Source organism: Pseudorca crassidens, chromosome 13, assembly GCF_039906515.1.
Source record: "Pseudorca crassidens isolate mPseCra1 chromosome 13, mPseCra1.hap1, whole genome shotgun sequence".
Classification (NCBI taxonomy): Eukaryota; Metazoa; Chordata; class Mammalia; order Artiodactyla; family Delphinidae; genus Pseudorca; species Pseudorca crassidens.
The window spans coordinates 32,689,743-32,712,308 of NC_090308.1; the positions used below are offsets into that span (position 1 = coordinate 32,689,743).

The 22,566-nt window shown below is 34.9% G+C and overlaps 1 protein-coding gene across 2 annotated transcripts in view; it reads right to left on the reverse strand.

The window, feature by feature from the left end:
- Nucleotides 1–22,566, reverse strand: part of LAMA2 (laminin subunit alpha 2) — a 591,238-nt gene that overhangs the window by 235,194 nt on the left and 333,478 nt on the right. For both annotated transcript variants that reach the window (XM_067702129.1, XM_067702128.1), the window contains exons 14-17: nucleotides 22,195–22,406; nucleotides 13,481–13,592; nucleotides 7,768–7,881; nucleotides 1,537–1,664 (exon numbers count right to left, since the gene is read on the reverse strand). In XM_067702129.1, coding sequence (XP_067558230.1) covers nucleotides 1,537–1,664; nucleotides 7,768–7,881; nucleotides 13,481–13,592; nucleotides 22,195–22,406 — 566 coding nt within the window. The remainder of the gene's footprint in view (nucleotides 1–1,536; nucleotides 1,665–7,767; nucleotides 7,882–13,480; nucleotides 13,593–22,194; nucleotides 22,407–22,566) is intronic.

A 22,566-nucleotide genomic window follows, 5' to 3' on the forward strand; every position in this document is an offset into this window, starting at 1 on the left:
AAACTTTTGCTCTGCAAGCATTAATACAGCATTTAGAAACAGGTGGAAAGTACATAAAATAATATGAATTTTATTAAGCACTAAGCTTGCTTTTAAGAAAAATTTTTATAATTTCTTTGATTTAAAACTATAGTTTATAATTTTTACTAGTAAAAAGTGTTGATTATTGTTCAACATAATATGCCCCATTAAAATAAAAAACATTTTTGGTTTCAGGGTCTTGCTTACATATTTGCTTAAGGGATGGCTGCTCTAAGGGGAAAGTGAATTAGAGCGGCTGAAATACAGTGTTCCCCTAAAAGGTAAAAGGAAGAGCAGACAAAATATATACTTTTAAAAGTGTGGTACAGAAGGAGAAAAACAAGTATCGTATAATATCGCTTATATGTGGAATCTAGAAAAATGGTACAGATGAATTTATTTGCAGAGGTGAAACAGAGTCACAGATGTAGAGAACAAACTTATGGTTACCAAGGGGGGAAGGGAGGGTGATGAATTGGGAGACTGGGTTTGACATATATACACTACTATGTATAAAATAGATAACTAATGAGAACCTGCTGTATAGCACAGGGAACTCTACTCAGAGTTCTGTGGTGACCTAAATGGGAAGAAAGTCTAAAAAAGAATAGACATATGTATATGTATGACTGATTCACTTTGTTGTACAGTAGGAAACTAATACAGCATTGTAAAGCAACTATAGTCCAATAAAAACTGATAAAGCAAAACAAAAACAAACAAAAATCAAAGTCTGTTACAAAAGGTTATTATTTTAGGTGAACAAACAGAAAATTTTAAAAAAAGACAGAAAGAAACCTGGATGACTAGAAAAATTGTATGAAGTTTGCATTAAACTTTTTCAAGATGTAGTTTATGTAAAATAAGATGCAAATTATTACCCATATTTCAATATTTATATAATTTATCATATAATACAATTATAATTATTTCAATAAGATAAACATATATATATATATATATATATATATACATAATATGATAATATGATAAACCGTGCGCTAAGGGACAGAACTGATGCTTAAAGGTCAACTAACTGATTTCTTATTTTACCTTTTTGAGGGGTTTATGACTTGCCTAAGAGTTACAAATATTGTGTGACTGGGACCCAAACGAGCAGCATTTATATTAGTAGTCTTTTTAGTACAGTATGAAGATGTGTGTGTGTGTGTGTGTGTATGTGTGCGTGCAAGTGCTTGCCTGTGGGCACATGTCTATGTTTGTATAATATATGTCTTCTGTTCTTTGGAGTTGGTTTAGAAAATCTATTTGAGTTCTGTCTCTTAGATATTAAATCCCCCAAACTAGAGCTAAAATACTAAAAAATCTGCGGAATAAATAGCCATAACTTTAAATGTTTTATATTTAGAAAAACTCACAGTATCTTCTTGAGAAATTCATGCATAAATCTATTACTTTTTTATGTGTGACAAGAGAAAGGGTAAATTCTATATCAAAAATGCACTTGCAGAACTGGATTCCCAGCTCATGAGAGAGGTTAAGTTTGTTACTCACTTATTGGATGGGATATTGAGTGGACAGGCACAGGGCTGACAGTCATCAGAGGTTCCTTTAGTAGGATCACCATAGAAACCAGGAAGACATTTATTGCAATATAGGCCACCAGTGTGATCCTTACAGTTCTGAGGAAGAAATGCACATCAGAGTTTATTATTTCAGTCTCAAGCATCAACATGTTACCAAAAATAGATCTACAGAATCATTAGTCTATTCCCCGCCAGAAAGAATAATTTTCCACATTAAATGGTCAATTTTACAGCTGGGAGAGAGCACTGAAAGTTAATTTAATATCTAGCTTATAAACTACACACTAGTTTCAGCATATGCATATTTACAAAAAGATGATTGAAATTCATTATAAATATTTTTCATTATGCAAATAGTATTTTCTTTTTTTCTTTGTTGTTTTTTTTAAGGAAATACAAGTGATCGTGAGTGTGTGTGTGTGTGTGTATAGTTATAGAGTCTTAATAATATATGTTTAATGGAAATTGTACCTGATTTAGGTAAAAATCAATTGTTCAGCTTAAACTGCTGATTTAATGAGAACTATGGCTAATCCTACAAAACCTCTGACACTTTGGCCTTTTACATCAGAGATTAATTTGGACCTCAGTAGGCTCTGATGATGTGGACAATGCACTAATGTATTACAGCTGCGAGGGCCTTGCTTAACTCATAATTTAAAAATGAGAATATTGAAAAATTAAAAATGTATACCAATAAATAATAAAACCACAAGGCACATAAAAATTTCCCTCACACATTGTTTTTTACTTTTTATTTTTTTTTATTATTTTTATCATCTTTATTAGAGTATAATTGCTTTACAATGGTGTGTCAGTTTCTGCTTTATAACAAAGTGAATCAGTTACACATATACATATGTCCCCATATCTCTTCCCTCTTGCATCACCCTCCCTCCCACCCTCCTTATCCCACCCCTCTAGGTGGTCACAAAGCACCGAGCTGATCTCCCTGTGCTATGCGGCTGCTTCCCACTAGCTATCTATTTTACATTTGGTAGTGTATATACGTCCATGCCACTCTCTCACTTTTTCCCAGCTTACCCTTCCCCCTCCCCATATCCTCAAGTCCATTCTCTAGTAGGTCTGTGTCTTTATTCCTGTCTTGCCCCTAGGTTCTTCTGAGCATTTTCTTTTTTTTTTTTAGATTTCATATATATGTGTTAGCATATGGTATTTGTTTTTCTCTTTCTGACTTACTTCACTCTGTATGACAGTCTCTACGTCCATCCACCTCACTACAAATAACTCAGTTTCATTCCTTTTTATGGCTGAGAAATATTCCATTGTACATATATGCCACATCTTCTTTATCCATTCATCTGTTGATGGATACTTAGGTTGCTTCCATGTCCTGGCTATTGTAAACAGTGCTGCAATGAACGTTGTGGTACATGGCTCTTTTTGAATTATGGTTTTCTCAGGGTATATGCCCAGTAGTGGGATTGCTGGGTCATATGGTAGTTGTATTTGTAGTTTTTTAAGGAACCTCCGTACTGTTCTCCATAGTGGCTGTATCAATTTACATTCCCAGCAACAGTGCAAGAGGGTTCCCTTTTCTCCACACCCTCTCCAGCATTTATTGTTTGTAGATTTTTTGATGATGGCCATTCTGACCAGTGTGAGATGATATCTCATTGTAGTTTTGATTTGCATTTCTCTAATGATTAATGATGTTGAGCATTCTTTCATGTGTTTGTTGGCAATCTGTATATCTTCTTTGGAGAAATGTCTCTTTAGGTCTTCTGCCCATTTTTGGATTGGGTTGTTTGTTTTTTTTGATATTGAGCTCCATGAGTTGCTTGTATGTTTTGGAGATGAATCTTTTGTCAGTTGCTTCATTTGCAAATATTTTCTCCCATTCTGAGGGTTGTCTTTTCGTCTTGTTTATGGTTTCCTTTGCTGTACAAAAGCTTTGAAGTTTCATCAGGTCCCATTTGTTTATTTGTGTTTTTATTTCCATTTCTCTAGGAGATGGGTCAAAAAGGATCTTGCTGTGATTTGTCATAGAGTGTTCTGCCTATGTTTTCCTCTAAGAGTTTTATAGTGTCTGGTCTTACACTTAGGTCTTTAATCCATTTTGAGTTTATTTTTGTGTATGGTGTTAGGGAGTGTTCTAATTTCATTCTTTTACATGTAGCTGTCCAGTTTCCCCAGCACCACTTATTGAAGAGGCTGTCTTTTCTCCACTGTATATTCTTGCCGCCTTTATCAAAGATAAGGTGACCATATGTGCGTGGGTTTATCTCTGGGCTTTCTATCCTGTTCCATTGATCTATATTTCTGTTTTTGTGCCAGTACCATACTGTCTTGATTACTGTAGCTTTGTAGTGTAGTCTGAAGTCAGGAAGCCAGATTCCTCCAGCTCCTTTTTTCTTTCTCAAGATTGCTTTGGCTATTCGGGGTCTTTTGTGTTTCCATACAAATTGTGAAATTTTTTGTTCTAGTTCTGTGAAAAATGCCAGTGGTAGTTTGATAGGGATTGCATTGAATCTGTAGATTGCTTTGGGTAGTAGAGTCATTTTCACAATGTTGATTCTTCCAATCCAAGAACATGGTATATCTCTCCATCTATTTGTATCATCTTTAATTTCTTTCATCAGTGTCTTATAATTTTCTGCATACACACACTTTTTTAAAAAATTGAAATGGTATTTTTCTGTTAATTAGTATTTTTTGAAACCATGTTCTTTTCAAAAATAAAAAATCAAAATAAAGTAATTTATATCTTGATTTCTTCATATTAATTAAAGTATATTCATAAACCCACTTTGTGTTCACAAAATTGATCAAGACTGGTAAAGGTGAGCAATCAGATAATCAACAAGTGAAACTGTCTATAAAGCACTGATAAGTTTTAATGATGTTTTGGCATCATGTAAACATAACTTCTTCAGTCTCCAATGATACAATAAAATGTATCTAATGCCTATTACCTATCATACGATATGGATTTATTATGACTGAAATACATTTTTAATTTTACAAGCATATAAAATGCTATTTTTTTCTCATTTCCAAAGAATTCATCAGAGCTTGGAGTGCAAAACCTTTAATTTTATCATCAGTAACTAAATAGGTAGAGGAAATGGCTAATAGCCAAAATATAAATTCACTTTAAGCACAAAGTAAAAATTTGTTAATCTGATTGACCAATGGGATAGCCAGTTTGATTCAATGAAAATTCTGAATTATTATTTCTTTTAGTATATTTTTAAGAAGCTCAATTTTAATTACACTTAGTAAATGGATTTAAGAAAAAGACACCCATAAATAAACACTTCTGAACATAGCTTGTTAAATTCCTTGGGGAGAGGGACAGATTCTTTATTGTAGACAATGTTAAATGAAAATCCAGTAATCCACTTGCTTACAATCTGTAAATGTGGGAGTTAAGCTCACAATACATGAAGTTTTCAAGCTCTGAAATCTCATGACAGTTTCATGACAGTGAGTAGGTAATTCTTTAGTATCTGGTGATACTTGAAAATAGGTTTTTCTTTAAGGTATCTAAAATTCTCAAATTTATTTTGCAACCCTCTATGAAAGTAGCAAAGGTGTTAACTTTATTATCCACATTTGTCTAAATAACAGCACATTGGGATGGAAGGTGCAAAACATGGATCAATTTGATGAAAGGCTTTCCTCTTTGATTTCATCTTCATATTAGTTCCTTGCAGTCTTCAAGTTTAAAGTTGCCTCTTACTAAAAAAAGTATGTTTTTTGCAATATTCTTTGCATATTGTCAGATTGACACAATCAAAATTATATCTTCAAAGACTTAGGGACTTTAAAAAATAAGATTATAAAACTGATTATGTTTTAACCATGTTGAAAATGGTATTTCTAAAACTCAACTGAAAATCTTGCACAACCCCGAGACTATGCTTTTCTTTACTGATTTGAAAGAAAAATAACATGTAGGAGTTTCTTACATTTCCTGATGTCATATTTCAGTTAATGTAAATAAAATTAATCTTAAAACTCAAGTGTTTCTGCAGTTGAAACCATAAAACAATATTAGACAACAATACTATGGAAAACCCAAACTGAAAAAGACGAAAGGTTCGCTCTGATGGGCTGGTTATTTTTACAGGTGTCCTGCTACAAAACTACTTTCCAAATGTCTATTCACATTGCTTATCAAAAGAACAATGACAAGGAACAAGTATGCAATCTTCCCATGTGGCTTGAGTGTTTCCTAGATCACTTCAAAAGTACTTTGAGTCAAAATGACCTTTTAATATATAATAAGTCTGCCCTATAACGGAGGTCTGGATTTTGATCTAATATCAAAAAATATTTCAGTTAATTTCTAATTAGATTTCAAAGCCAAACTAAAAAGCAGTTTATCTGTAAGTTTTGTAAATTTTCTGTCTAGTGCTTGGGGGGGGAAGCATAAATAATAAAAAAAGGAAGCTAAAATGCGGGTCAACTGAACAGTAAGAATGCCTTTGATGTGCAACATTTAAATATTTTTCTCTTTGTGGATCACATTAGAATGAATACACTCAAAATGGAACATCAGCATTTAGTTATTAATACCATTTCAGATAAAGAGAATTTGAAAGTCTCCAGAAATATCTTACATCATCACCTATTTACCAGCTACAGAGGAAACCTCAGAAAACACCCCAGATTCTCTCTCTATCATCAAGATCTCTGTTGTTTCCCTAAGATTCATTGTGTTATTTGAAGTAGCCTATCTCCCTGTCCATGAAACAAAGTCAGTAAACTAGGCTTCATTAGTAGAAGGTCTCACATAATCATTGATCCCCTCCCTTCTTCCTCCCAAAATTATGCTGGATGAAACTATTTTATTCTAAAACAATGGGCTTTCATTCTTAGAAATATTACATAACCAAATGAATTAACAGCATGATTTTAGACTTAATGAATGCAACATGAAATATTACTATTGGGAACATTAAAAGTCTGGTATCATGAAATATTTATTTTTGTCTTTCTAGGTTTCAGTAAAGCAAATCTATATCTGGTTTGGGCTGAATATTTCCTATTGCATGTTAGTAAAGTGTTTAAAGGTAATTCAGTATTTTTTCCAAGGTACATTTTAAAAGACTTATTGTATAATTAAAATGAAAATCACTTAGTCTTTCTATTCATAACAATGCCATTTGAAAAATCTACTGATCCACAAATTAAGGCTATCACGCTTTATACTGCAACGCAATTAAACAAAATCTTCTATACAGAAAACAGAAAGAGCATCAATAAACCTAAATGCCAAATCACATTGAAACAAAAGCCCTGAATTTTCATTTTGGATTTTTCCCAGAAGCTTTTAAGTAGAAGAAAAAGGGTGGGGGGAAGAATGAGCAAGAGAAAGAGAGAACATTAAGAAATACAGATAACAGAGTCTGCCTTAAATTCTACAGGGAAATGAGAGTATGATATCTTCCTAAACTGCCACCATTTCAAATTGTGTTTCTGCAAGACTAATGAAATGAGAAGTGTTGTTTCAAGCTTCATGCCATGTCAGACAATATAAAACTAACATGCCCTTGAGTTAATCAGAATTGTCTATTCAGTGTAATTCTCTAATCCAAAAGCTTCTTAGCAGGATGGAAAGTACTTTGCCTTTTGCAGAGCTTTTTTTCTGGTTGAAGTATAGACTTAATTGTAAAAGGAGTAAGGAGCTCTGGTGAATATGTATTGCATATATTTATGATTTTTTAATCTATATATGTTGCTTTGTATTTAGTTAAATGCTGACATTTGACAATAAAAAAATGTAGTATTCCCTCATTTTCAAAGTGACAAAAACTGAATTATGCCTGTTACAGAGGTTACATTTTATACTTTTCATATTATGGGGATATAAATTATTTCCTGTTACAGAAATACAGTCTATTTTTTGGTAGATTTATGGAAAGGATTGAAACCATATATATTTGTGGTAGAAAGGTATCCCAGTCATTAGTTATGCTTTATTATGATGTATCCGATCTTAATTCAATTCTTAGACTAATATGAATAAACACTTTCTAATGCTTGTTAGTCAGGGAGACCACGTATGAAAGAACGTTCCCAGCTTCCAACTCAGTTCAATATAAAGAGTGCCATCAAATCACTTCCTGACTCAAGTATTTAAAGCCCCAAAGGTAGTAACTGAATTGCAGGGCCTATTGAGCTGACTTCAGCCCTGTCAATCAGCATCTCCAAAGGAGAAAGCACTTACCAGGCATTCTCCAGTGATATCATCACAGGATTCCGCGTGACCAAAGCACTGACAGGGTTCACAGATGCCACCAAAAATAGTGCCGTTAACTCGTCTGTGCCTAGGCCAACAAGACTGAAAGGAAGATAAGGCTTCAAGTTAGTCTCAGGGATTTTTTAAAAGTTTGCTTTTTGTCTTTATTGGATAAAGGAAAATATTTAGGTAGCAAACCCAGCAAATGTGCTTGTCAAAGCACTGCCATTATGGAAATATTGCTACAGAGCTATTCCTCCTGACATGGGAGCTTCATACTAACCTTAGTGTTATTGGCAGGTATGAGATTAGAAGAAGCATTAGCTTGATGTCTCTTCTGAAACAGCAAAATAAAGCAGAGATATAAAGAACTGAAACATGACAGTCGCAAAGTAAAAAGCACAAAGAAAATGGAAGAAAAAGTACTGAAAAAAAGCAGCCGACAGAAATGGACTCTTCAGAACCTTAGCCTAAGAGAGCACCTAATGTCATTCCAAGGAATATAGATTCTCTGGAGTGACCTCTCTTTCCCACGTACAAACTGCCCATAACTCTGTCACTTTCAGAAAATCTTTGCAGTCATTTGGAAGAAAGGTAGCATCCGCTCTTAACATTTGATCACACACACATATATAATTTATACCTCTCATTCTCAACTTCCTCCATCCTATTATGCTTTCTCAAATTTACACAAAATAGTTTATGATTTATTTACCATATATTTATTCCCTTGATATTTTATTTTATGGCATTATTCTACTAGAACTCTACTTATATCTATCATTTCCTTTCTAAGTGTGAGACACTTTACCGTCCAAAAATAGAATTCTGATTAGAAAAAGGGTATTTGGGCCATACAGTATCTGTGTGTCTGTGCTGGCTTTCAGTTCACGTCATGTTTAAGTTTCTCTTCCGTGCGGGTCACTATAAATTGGACGGGATGCAAAATAAGGGGACAAACTTCACTGCCCTCTAGGAGGTTATGATCTCCATCAAGTTAAAATTGCATTTTGTGGGTTATTTACCATATTTCTGGATGGTTAACTATGACATAATGTATCATGAAAAGGCCTTTTTTTCCCCAGTTGAAAGTGGAAACAAGAGAGAAACCACTGAAGTAATAAATAATATAGAATTGTGTTGTGTATTGTTGGAAATGTTCCTTCTGCCTCAGGATATGAGGACTCTTAAATGTGAACATCGATAGCAAACACATTAAAAAAAAAGGATGAGCTGATACTTCATATTTGAAAGGAAAACAAAACAACTTTCCTCTTAATTTGCGCAGTACAGAAAAGGTGTCAATTTTCTAACCTCTTCTAATAATTTCTCCTCATTAAAACTGTTGTCACCCTAGACTCATTATAGAAGAGATTTTGTAATGTAATATATATTTCTAAAAACTGGTGAAGCTACATATCCAGAAGGGGGTAGAAATTAAGGGTGATGATAACAAGGAGAGAACTGATTTACTCTTTTCAGGACAAATATTCATGGAATTGTCATTAATAAGTTATATATATATATATATATATCTGCAAATGTACTACTCCATTTGTACATGTACTCCATCTTCTTTCTTCAAATTTCCCAACTCTTTACACCTCTCTCTTAGCCAGTAATTTCATCTCATTAGTCACAGAGAAAATTAAAGCCATTGGAAGCCAAATTTCCACTACCAAGTCCACAAGCATAAGTGTATATTTCCATTTGTCATATTCCCCTCTGGAACAGGCATGCAGGATTCTTCATGCTCTCAAAGGAATATCACTGCACTTGCAATCTGTATTCCATTATCTATTGTCTTCCCAGTATTTCCTCTCTGTGCTGCATCAGTAATAGCTTTCCTTTCTGTTGGATCATTACTATCGGCTTGAAAATATGATCTAGTGTCTCCATCAAAAATCAGCTAATAGAAAAAAAAGACAAAATTACTTCCTTAATATCCTATAACTTTCAGTTACCTCCCTGTTTTTCTTTTCAGTAAGACTGCGCTAAAAAGAATGGATATATATATATATATGTATGTATAACTGATTCACTTTGCTGTACACCTGAAACTTTCACAACACTGTAAATCAACTATACTCCGATAGAAGTTTAAAACAAGAAAAAAACTAAAAAAAAAAAATGTTTTTTCTTCCTCACTTCCCTTTTATGCTTCATTCCATCCTAATCAGTCCTGTGCTATCACCACTTGATTAAAACTGCCCTGGTCCATGCCACCAAATTCCAGGGAGCCAAACCTAATACACAATTCTACAATCAACACCTTATTGTTCTCTCATCAAGATATGGTTTAGTTGATTCCTATCTCCCTCAAAAGTCCTCTTCTAGAAACTTCCATGATATTACAGTCCCAAAGTTTCCACCCCATTTCTTTGCTGTCTCCTCTGCTTCAACCTACTTCTCATTGTCAGGAGCTCCTGGGGGCTTAGTCACTTTTCTTTTTCTTTCCACAGTTTCTCCCAGGTCATTTTATTTAGTCCCCTAGTTGATGATTCCTTCTAAATACATATCTATAGACCAGACAGATATTCTGAGTTCAGGACCTACATTGGACATGGACAATACACTTCACAGCTCTTTCAAACCTAATATTTCCAAAATGGATCATTGATTTCATCCTCCCCATCACAGCTGTTCCTCTCCCAGTTTTCCTCAGCTCAGTAAATGGCACCACATCCAATTGCTCAAGCTCATCATCTGACTCATTCTTAAAACCTTCAGTTTTTTCAACTCTCCCATGGCATGTCTATCAGTAAGTCCTATTGGTTCTACTACCAAAATATATTTAGAATAAACACATGTCTTTCTACATCCTCTGTCATTATACTAACAAACCACTATCATCACTGCATTCTACCACAGTAGCATATTAACCATTTTCCTTCCTACCATTCCTGCCATGTACAATAGGTTCTACACACTGTAGTTATAATGACTTTTTCAAAAAAATATAAAACTCAGATCATGGCATCACCCAGCTTAAAGCCTTCTTTCCATTGCATTTAGAATAAAACCACAAGTTCTTATCATGCATGCAAAGCTCTGAATGGCCAGCCTCCTTCAATCATACCTTGTGCCACTTTCTTACTTGCTTACTATAAGCTTCAGCCATACCTGCCCCAACTCAGCTCCTTGCCGACTCCAAACTCTGTTCCATTTCCTCCTCAGCTCCTTTACCTAAGCTGACCCTAAACTCAGTTTAGATGCTACCGCCTCAGAAAACCTTCCTGACAACCTCTCATAAAGCAGTCCCTCCCATCTAATCTTCCTATACCCATTCTCAGTACCTCTATCAAGGCACCCTGTTTATTTTCTTCATTGAATTTATCATATTTATCTAAACTTTCTTTGTGGCATCATATAGAAGAGGGAACTGAGATTTGAATCAAAACAACTTTTTTTAGTACCCAACTTTGCTTTCACTTCCTCACCTGTTCCACTTGTCAAGTGAAATGAATTACGATGATACTAGGAAAGTATGAAAATATTTGAAAGATGAACTGTGGGGGGATTTATAAGAAGTAGAAATGAGGAAAAAAAAGATTCTGAATCAACATTGTGGACCCAAACAAAACAGAAGAGAACGATTTTATAAGGGAGTTATAGAATGTGTTTTTGGTAAGCTAGAATTAAGACATTGTCTTTGGAGTTTACTCAGCTTTTAAAGGATCCAGGGATATTAGTGATAACGAAACTAGAGTGCCTGGCGTTAGGAACTCAGTAAAAAAGCAAATGAATTTACGAAAGGAAAGGAATAGATAATAGTGAGTTTAAGGATAGGAAGTTTCAAAGAAAAGAAGGAATTATTAGAGAGTAGAAAAAACTAAGAAGCCAGAGAGAAACTCCAGAGTTCATTGTCTTCTGATTCAACTAAATTCTTTTATGGATTCCAAAGTAACTTGATTTATCAATTATCATGTGAGAGGCACAGGAAGGTTTTCTTATCCCTGCTCTGCTTCTTTGTTCTGACTCTCCCACACTCGCTTGCTTCTCTCTCTTCCTACCTAATTGTTACCATTATTTAGCATCCAATTTGAGGTTTTTCCACCCTAGGATACTTTCTGTGACGTCTCTCTCCACTGGAATTGCTCATCTCTTTGAAAGATTATTGCACTTAAGTTCTGTACCACTTACTGGTGCCTTAATTATATAGTGCTGTGATCCAATTTTTCATAGGTATTTGTTCTGTCTCCCTAGACAGACTGTTAGCTCTTTAAGAACAGGGATTGTGGTGTAATCTTCTTGATAATCCCCTCAGCATCTAGGGCAGAATTTACCAAAGATTCTTAATAAATACTTTTGAAGAAAGAAAAGAAACAAAATGCATAACCAATTAAATAATTCTAATATTCAGACAATTTTAGATTCAATGGGCATTTTAAATTTGTATAAAAGATGATGAGGAGCACTGAGAGTAACCAATGCGGGAATAAGTGCTAAACCAAGAATAGAATCAAGGTATTTATTATTTCAGTTGAAATAAGAACATAAAGGTTCAAAGAGAGCTTTCTGGTTTGAAATAAAAACTGCTAGGCTCTTAATAAAAAAATACTTTTCATCAAGTACAGTATTTATTTTACATGTAAAATCAAATTTGGGTTGACAGAGCTAATTCATTTCCATGATTATTTTTCTCTTCTCTATTTGAATTTTGGAAAAGTGACAGTGAATTACATTTAGTTTTATTTCCAGATAGGTGAATCTGAGCCCAGTTAAAGAAAACACATTTGTCACCAATATGACTCTAAGCCCTGAGTATCCTCTCGTAGCATGCATTATTTTAAAGTACAAGAGAAACGACAAAGCAAGGCCTAGGGTATTTCTGTAAATGGCATAATGGGATAGTGTGCTGAAGTGGAACATCTTGGTACAGTCAGATGATTCCTTAAAGGCACCATTTTTAAAGAATTTAAGTTCCCATTTATCTGCAAGCCATGCCCTCTATAAGGGAAATGGTGTTTATATTTTTTTGACCAGATTTCAAGTAAAATCAATTTTCAAACTACCTAAAGAAAATGCATAAAAGTAAATAAAAATTATTACCTTAGAATGACACACTGTGATATTAAGCAAGGAACATTAATCTTATTATAAATCTAGAATATTGAGACAGCAATAAATATCTCAAACTTTAGGTGCTAGACAAATCAAAGACCTGTAGAAAATTTTCTAGATCAAGGTATTTCTTCCATATATTATGTTCTGGACATTTTAAAGACTGAGCCCTTCAGATGATTGTGATTTGGTTGTATTCTTAGGAATAAAGTAGATTAAAAAATGGATTAAAAAATGTAGAAAGGGTGAAAAAGAAAAGAAATAGTGCTAAATTCCTCGTAAGTACTCAGGTGGAAATGAAAGAGAAATATATTGAAATATTATTCCACCATCATTTATCCTATTTCATCAACAGATTAAATCAAAAACAAACACTTAAAGAAACATCAGATTTTTAGCTATATGTCATAATGCAAAATATCTCTACAAGAAACCTGATTTCAAGATGGCATTACATGAGTAACACTATTTGAAAGTCATGACTTTTTCGCAGACGTTGGAGTTTCTTCTTTAACTAATAATACACTACCATTTGTGCAATCCTTGATGAAAAAACTAAGCTTATTTTAGAATAGTTTATGGAAAATAATGCTGAAGGAACTTAGAATGCACTGAAGCTATATTCTTGCAAACTTACTTCACAGGAGGAGCCAGTATACCCTGATGGACATTGACAAACTTCCACAGCTGCTGCAATGCTTCTGCCAGTAGGATAGGGGACAGCAGATTCAAGGCCAACAGAGCTCAGCCTGGAGTAGAAGGAAAAAGAAATGGTAAATAAGCAACAGACTCCTAGGTGTTACATCCCTTGAGGAATAGTACAGAAACAATGATGTAAATATAAGCAAATTTTTATGTTGAAAAAGAAGGCAAATGAATATCCATAACTTGATGCTCTGGTCATTCATCATATTAGGCAAAGTCAGCCCAGTTAAAAGTGCTCACAACCAGTACCACAATCAAATGTTGAAAAGACAGGACTATTCTTGCTCATTTCTTGGTTTTTGGCTATGTGTTTTGATTCCACTACCCCCCCCCCTTTTTTTTTGAGATACAGAGTTTAAAATCATAGTTGAAGGGGCTTCCCTGGTGGTGCAGTGGTTAAGAATCCGCCTGCCAATGCAGGGGACATGGGTTCGATTCCTGGTCTGGGAAGATCCTACATGCTGTGGAGCAACTAAGGCCATGTGCCACAACTACTGAGCCTGTGCTCTAGAGCCCACGAGCCACAACTACTGAATCCGTGCACCCTAGAGCCTGCCACGCTGCAACCACAGAGCCCATGTGCTGCAACTACTGAAGCCCGCGCACCTAGAGCCTGTGCTCCCCAACAAGAGAAGCCACCACAATGAGGAGCCTGCGCACTGCAACGAAGAGTAGCCCCCGCTCGCCACAACTAGAGAAAGCCCGTGCACAGCAACGAAGACTCAACGCAGCCAAAAAAAAAAAACATAGTTGAAGGAATTTTTAAAACAGAAAACACTCATATGACTGACTTATTTTTAATATTTAAACTAGATAAGCAGAAGGACATAATATTAATATTCAGTCCAACATTTTAAATTTAAAGAAAAATGGAAGCAAAAAAAAAGAAAAAGAAAGAAAAGAAAGATGGAAATTATTTTGGTTGCTTTTTCTCAGAGATAGATCTTCATGTTGGTAGGTAAAAGTGAAACTTTTTCAAATGCTCAGTTGAATTAGTTAGAACTATTTTCCTAAATTGTTTTGGGCCTAAATTAAATTCACTGTTTTCTGTACTTACGGGCTTCACTTTATTGGCACTTCTGTACAATCTGGTGATTTTAGCACAGAGATTTGGTATCATTCATTATTCCTAGGAAAAGCTGGTTTGGTCAAACTGAAAAATGCTGTTACATAAATAGTATATATGTATAGTGTGTGTATGTATTTCTTTCCAAATATGCAACCAATATACATTCACAATTTAAATAAATGTTATTAGTGTCTTATTGGCTTTTTCCCATTAAAAAAAACAAAATGTAAAACCTTCATTGTTAAGAACACAAACTCAGAAGTCAGACAGATCAAGATTCATATCCTGTCTCTGACATCTACCAGTCCTGTAGCCTAGGAAAAATTACTTAACATCTCTTGGCCTCAATATCATCATCTATGTAATGGAGATAAAACAAGAGTCCATACACGATGAGCTTGATTAAAGGATTAAATGAAATAATGAATGTAAAGCTCTTGATATAGTACATAGCTCATATACGTGGTTATAAAATGCTAGGCATTTTATTAACATATATTGACTGCTGCAACAGGATCAAAATGACTACATGAGTAGTACAAGAAATACTATTTCTATCCCCAAAACTAGATTTTTGTCATTTTAATGTATTAAAATAAATTTTAAATAAACTCTAAGAGCACAAAATTAAATGACTGCTATTGATTCATAATGATAATTATTGTTTTTTAAAATGACTGATAGATCTCCATAACACATAATATGCCATTATTTAACCATAAAAAAGATGTAACTGATTCTTGCTAGGGTATGCATTTTTAGTTGCTTTCTTAAGAGTGGTGGTAGATTTTTATTGTTTGGCGATTCACAATTACCAAAGAGCTTGCCAGTTTGAGAATCTATGTTGTAATCAAGCCAGAGAACAAAGTTAATCAGCTCATTAAATGTATCTTCAGAAGTGACAACCTTTAACCAAGTCGTAAGCTTTTCAGCAACAAGTTTCTAAAATCTTTATTGTTTTTACTCCAATTTTCTTAATCCTACAAGCATTAAAAATCACTGTTTTACAGTGTTCAGGTTACACAGAGATTGAAAAAAATTTTCAAACGGTAATTTTTTCCACCAAATAAACTTGTATATGAAGTGTCACTGGCAATATTTTTTTAATTGAGGTGACATTCACATAACATAAACTAACCACTTTCAAGTGTCATTTAATATATTCACAGTGTTGTACAACCAACATCTCTATCTAGTTCCAAACATTTTCATTAGCCCCCTCCCCCTTCCACAATAAAACCCGGTATCTATCAAGCAGTCACACTCTAGTCCACTGTTCCCCCAACCTCTGGCAACTGAGAATCTGCTTCTGTTTCCAAGGATTTACCTCTTCTGGGTATTTCATACAAATGGACATATATAATACATGACCTTTTGTGTCTGGCTTCTCTCTGTTAGCATAATGTTTTCAAGGTTCATCCACGTTATAACACATATCAGTATTTCATTCATTTTTATGGATGAGTAATATTCTATTGCATGAATATACCACATTTTCTTATTCCATTCATCTGTTCATGGATGGTTGGCTATTTCTACTTTTAGGCTATTGTAAGTATATTGCTATAAACATTTGTATACAACTATTTTTGAGTGCCTGCTTTTAATTCTTTGGGGTATATAACGAGGAGTGAAATTCCTAGATCTGGCAATTTTTAACACAACATAAGGTTTGGAAGAGTTACTAAAATAAGGATACTTGTTTATGCTAACATGAGTTTATGAGTACTCCTTAAGAACAGAGACCCTGTTGTGTCGTCTCTACCTAGCCTGATCACGTCAATACATGCTCAACACATTTTTGTTGGATGGATGAATCTCTGGATGGATAGAAGGATAGACAGGTAGTGGGTAGATGAATAGATAGGTGGATAAATGGATGGATACAAGACCAAATACATACATAAATGAATAAATAAATGGATAGATGAATGGAATGTAGTTATATTACAAACAATGTGTAACATACTCCATAACAAATGATACACTGAAGCCAGGATCCACATTTCAGATGAATAAAATCAGATAAGTAGAAGAAAACTTACTTGTTTTATCTAACAAAGAAAATAAATTGAAAACTGCTAGCATTAGGACTTGAGGCCAGAGGCCAGAACTCATCTGAATTTATTGTGACATCTAATTGTCTGAAATTAATGGACTGTCGCATGACAAACTTGTATTTCTGATCACTTTAATTTCAGAATTAGATGATTTCATGATTACTATACTAGTTGATTATCATACAAAAGACTTTCACAACTTACTAAACAGCAGCCTGGTCAATTGTTTATAGATATAATCCCAGGATTTTCAATATAAAATTAATGAGCAAAACATAAAGAAAGATTACTGGAATGTTTTAAATTAGAAAAATGAGTAATTGACTGCTTTAAGAAACAATTTAAAATAGAACAAAACAAAAACAAAAATATTTTCAACGAACTGCCAACCTTCATTTGTCTTTTAAAACAACAGATGTTCCTCTCCTTAATCTATGTAACCATTTTGAGCTATGAGAAATTTCAACACTCAAACATCTTTCCCAGCAATATTGCACATTAGTATTCACTGAGCAGTCCCAATGTTCATTAGGTTCTGCTATTTGTTAAATGGGATTTTAATGTGTTTAACAGTTTTTAGTGTTACTCATGAAGAAGGCCACAGTTTCTTCTTTTTTTCCCTTCAATACGGTCATTTTATTTTCTTGATACAGGCTGCATTTATTTAAATCCATAATGCTGATAGTAATAAAGTACTAAAGTTTGGAGATGCATGAACTGTCGAAGATTTGTCAACTAAATCAACTGAATCAAATGTTTTATCTGGCTAGTTCTCTTTATTCTCTTTATTATTATGAGTGATGGATGAAGAGAAAAGACATAATTATATAAGCTAGTATTGAAAATATTGGAATCATATAAGAAACACTGTCCTGGAACTGTCTTAAAGATTGTTCTTAATGTTTTTGTTTTCCTATATTTTCCACCAGAGTTAGCTATGTCATGCTTCACACACAAAAAAGAAAAAAACCCAAAGTATTCTTTAAACAACAGGACATTCGATCTTAAAACTCTTTTATATTCTTAATTCACCTTTTTTGTATAGAAGATATCTATTTAATTCTACTTAAACAAATGTTACTTCAGGTTCGTCACCATAAAGATTTTATCGCTGTTCAGGTGCTTTGTTCTATTTCATTTTTGACAAAACATAAGATGATGACTTAGAACTTCCTTTAGCCTCTGTCCTGTGGAAGTTCCATAAAGTACTACTCAATTAGTGAAGGCTGATCATTTTTATTTCATTCCTAAAAAGGCAACAGAATCATTCACTGGTTCATTCAATGTCTGAGTGGGCCATCTGGGAACGAGCTAGACATTTTCTCCAAACATTTTCAATCCCATACCAAGTAAGGAAAATAACTGACAGAATCTGCTATTGTTGCAGCCATTCATCAAAAATATATTAAATGCTAATATAAGAATTCATCTCTTCCTCCCTAGTTCCACCAGGATGCTCTATGCACACTTCCATTGCACTCTTTATTATACTACCATAAACGCTACTACATGTCTGCCTTTCATACTCGACTATGCCTTCTTTGGATTCAATGATCCTTTATCCATCTTTGTATCCTCTTTCCTTAGCCTAGAACTATCACATAATAATTACGGTGTACTGAGTGTCTTCTGTGCACTATCATGGGAACTTGAGACATAGCTCCTTTAAATATCAATGAAACTAATGTGGTAATCATGTTTTTGTCCACATTTACAAAGCCAGAACCTGAAGCTCGGAGAAGTAAAGTGCCTTGTCACTATAATACCATTAGCAAATGGTGCAGCACAGACTCAAACCCAAACCCAATGGCTAGCCTGTTACTCGACATTGCCTCCCAACATATACTAGATAGCAGGTCAGATGTCTTGGATACATCATTTTCTCACCTTAGCATTCAATCTTGAAAGCTAGGTATTCTTTTTGCGGAAGACAGAGCTGCAACTCAAATGCACAGGGAAGGCACTCAGTAAATGCTGGCAGACTGAATGAATCCAATGTTACAGAATACATTTGGGAGGTAGTCAAAGATAATGGGGAGAAAACACATGTGGGCATAAACCCTGGCTGAACCTCTTCCCAAGAGCAAGTTACATAAATCTTTTTAAGAGCCTGAGAGCCCTCGTCATAATAATTTCTTCAAAATGCGATTATCTGTATCATTAATTTCAAAAGGTAGAAGTATACTATCAACACTATTTCCACAAGCCTCAAAACACTCCTCTCTTTATAAGGATTTTTCTAGATTATTTATTATGTAAATTCTGTGTAATATTTTTGATACCCATGCCAAAAAATTTACTATTAAGTCACGTGAAAACATCTTGCCTTGGAGAAATTTCGTATTTCTTTTCAAGCAATAAAGACACATGGGTTGCATCACAATAAAGTCATGATGGGCTCAGTTATGCTGTGGTAACAGACAACTCCAAATTCTCAGTGGCTTAACAGAAAACAAAAGTTTACTCATGTGAAATCCTCCACAGGTCTGGGTAACTATTCTGGGTAGCTGACCTATGTGTGCTGTCAATATTTCAGGCTGTTTTGATCTTCTGGTAGCTAAGTAAGCTCCACAGAGTCTCAAACTGGCAATTCAATGCTTTTCCAGGGCTTGGGGGGAGGAGGAGAGGAATAATACATCATTTCAGCTCAGATTTCATTGGCCAAACCAAGTCCTATGACTACATCTACCCTCAAAGGAAATGCAATATTCCAAAAGGAGGAGATTAAAAATTTGATGAACTGTACTAATGTCTACTATAGGGCATAAGAAAAAATATCAAGCTAAATATCAAGGATGCTACTAAAAACAAGGTTTGGTGAATTTAAAGGAGAAAGATACACAGGTTAAGTTGATTTCTCTTACATTCTTAAAGGAAGAATGAAAAATTTTCCATTTTTATCTTCATCTTATCAATGAGGGCAATGAGAAGGAAATCAATTAATTTCATCGTATGGGCCTCTCAGCATTGTCGAAAAGAATGACAGCAAAAATGGTCTCAGTTTTAGAAATATCAGTCCATGCTTTATTCTAGATGTCTCCAAGTCTTAACGGTACTTGGAAAAAATGGTATTCCCTGGAATGATGCAGGTCAGATAGAAAGGCTTCAGATTTGTGTGCTGATTTGCCATTAGCAAAATGCTTTTGCAGTCCTCTAATTTCATTCTCATAGTGACTTTCTGACGTTGGCAAGCAATTGTCCTCATCCTTATTTTACAGATGAGGTGACTGAATCCAAAGAGGTCAAAATGACACTTACGTTTACAACTGTTAAATAGCTAAGTTGAAAACAGAAGTCAAAATCCTGACCTGCAGCCCACTTCTCCCTCTACTATTCAATTCCAGTTCCTCCATAACAGGAGGAACGTAAGCCCATTTGCTGAGAGAACTACCCTGGAAATAAATCTTCCTTAAGTAATTCTAAACATGAATTTCTGTTGAGATAGCTTCAATTTACTTGTGCTTGCACACAAGCTGTATACCAAGTTGGAAGCCTACTGTGCAAGACAAGTTGAAATCAATTCAAATGATGTTTTACAAATATGACTCAATCTACTAGTAGATAAGAGATAAATAAAATATAACAAGCGTACTGACTCGGGATTCATGCTGACTTTCGGCTCACCTGAAGTGGGTAGGAGTTTCAAATAAGATATGGCTTTCACTTCTTGAACCACAGTGCCTTACAAAATGTAGGCCGCAGAAAGCATCACCTACTTGGATTAGTTCCTGTGTCAGATCCCATAGACACACTCTGTGAACACGTTGTTCGTGTATGGGGAAACCTCAGCAGGCCCAAATGAAACTAGTGATTTTCAGATGGGTAGACACTAAAATTATCTGACATGAATCAGGGGGATTCATGTCTTTGGATTAACTAGTCTGAGAAACAATGCTGGCAAAAATAAATAAGTCCCCCAGCCACTTTTTGTCAATTTGCTTGTCATTTATTTTGAAATCCAGAGGACTCACCTCATTGTACTTGTTAAACATCGTGGCAATCTCTATTTACTAAATGTGAAAAAACATAATTAATTCCTAAGTGCTGCTTCTCATCTTCATGGCATTTTAACCCAGCTTCTAGCAGAATTGACTCCACAGAAGAGGTACATTGTTTGGCAGTGGTTCTGTTTATGAATCTGCGATACTCTCCTTTGGGAGATGGTAATGATGATTACGCTTAGTTAAAGTACTACAAATGAAAGACAAACTAGGCCATGCAAGCAAATGAAGGAGGTAGGGGAGCATCAGTAATAAAAAAAACCCTTTTGCAGATAAATCAGTATTGGAGACATTGCTTTGATTATGGTTATGCCAAGTTGTCGGTTTGGGGTCACATTTGGTCATCGAATTAACCTGATTTAGGACAAAATTGCCACGAGAGCTTGTGTTATTTACTATTAGAGTAGAAAAGGAGAAAGGAAAAGAGCTCATTTAGACACAAAGTCAAAATTTTGTCAGAAAAATACATCTTTTTTTTTTTTTTTTTTGCGGTACGCAGGCCTCTCAGTGTTGTGGCCTTTCCCGTTGCAGATCACAGACTCCGGACGTGCACGCTCAACGGCCATGGCTCACGGGCCCAGCCGCCCCACGGCATGTGGGATCTTCCCGGACCGGGGCACAAACCCGTGTCCCCTGCATCGGCAGGCGGACTCTCAACCACTGCGCCACCAGGGAAGCCCCATCATTGTTTTAAAAATGAAAAGCACAGCAGCCTACAGTCAGCCCCTTATGGATGTTTGGTTCAAGTCAGGGAGCTCCCTCTTTAAGGAAAAAAAATGGAGAACAGAAAGGAATAATCCTTTGAAAGCGTTCTAGGTAAAGAGCACTTTACATAATTATCACATATAATTTTCACAATGACCCTGAAAGGTAGGCACTGTTTTCTCCACTTCACATTTGAAGAAATCAAGTTTCCACAAGGACCAACCACTTGCCAAAGGTCACACATACAATAAGCAATAGAGCTAATTTAATTCCTAGTCAGGTTACCTCCAAAGCTCATACCTTCCTTTATATCATGCAGCCATTACAGTATTACAGTATTTTTTTTTAAAAAAACCTTGTAGTTACTTAAATGAAGGTGCTTATATTTCTCATCATAAACTATATACTATTAAGTCAGAGACGACTGAATTAATTAATGGAAGAAAATATTTTACAAACCACTTTCTGAATACGGGTATCCTGGAATTGTATCACTTTAGTTTTCCACTATCTGAGTCATCATAAAGGAGACTCTTTTCCAGTATAGCATTTCTCAGTATGGGAATCATTCTTATTGCATGCTCTGGCAGAATTGAAAAAGAATCATCAATACTAAAAAATGACTAAGACAAATTCATCTTGGGTATGTAAAATTTTAAAGCTTAATAGAAACACTTTTCAGAAAACCAGTGCTCCGTTCTTATCTACTATTTGAAGACAGCAAACCTTAGGGATTTTCAGTCACTCAGCACATGCGTGTTTGCCCCAAGGTAAATGTGTGAACGCTGGGAGATGCAGTTCTTGAGTTTACCTGAAGATGGCATCCATCCCAAGGCTGTATGTGATTTGTATAAGGACTCTCTTTAAATTCGCAAGCACGGTCATAAACTCTTTCCTACTGACTGGGAAATTTGTGCCATGTATGGTAAATAAATCTTCTTTAAGTGACAACACATTAATATGTTCTTCAGATGGTTGCAGATACACCTCATCTTGGGCTGTGCTGATTCTCAAGTCATTTCCCTAAAGAGAAAAAGAAAGTATAAAAGGGTAAAACTGTGAAGAAAGGGATTCTCTTCTCTGTGGATTATCCTCTGTAGGCTTTTAATTTCAGGTTAGCTTCCCCTGTCAGTCAGCATATTTCTAGTATGTACAAAAGGCAGAGAAAACAATTCAAATATTA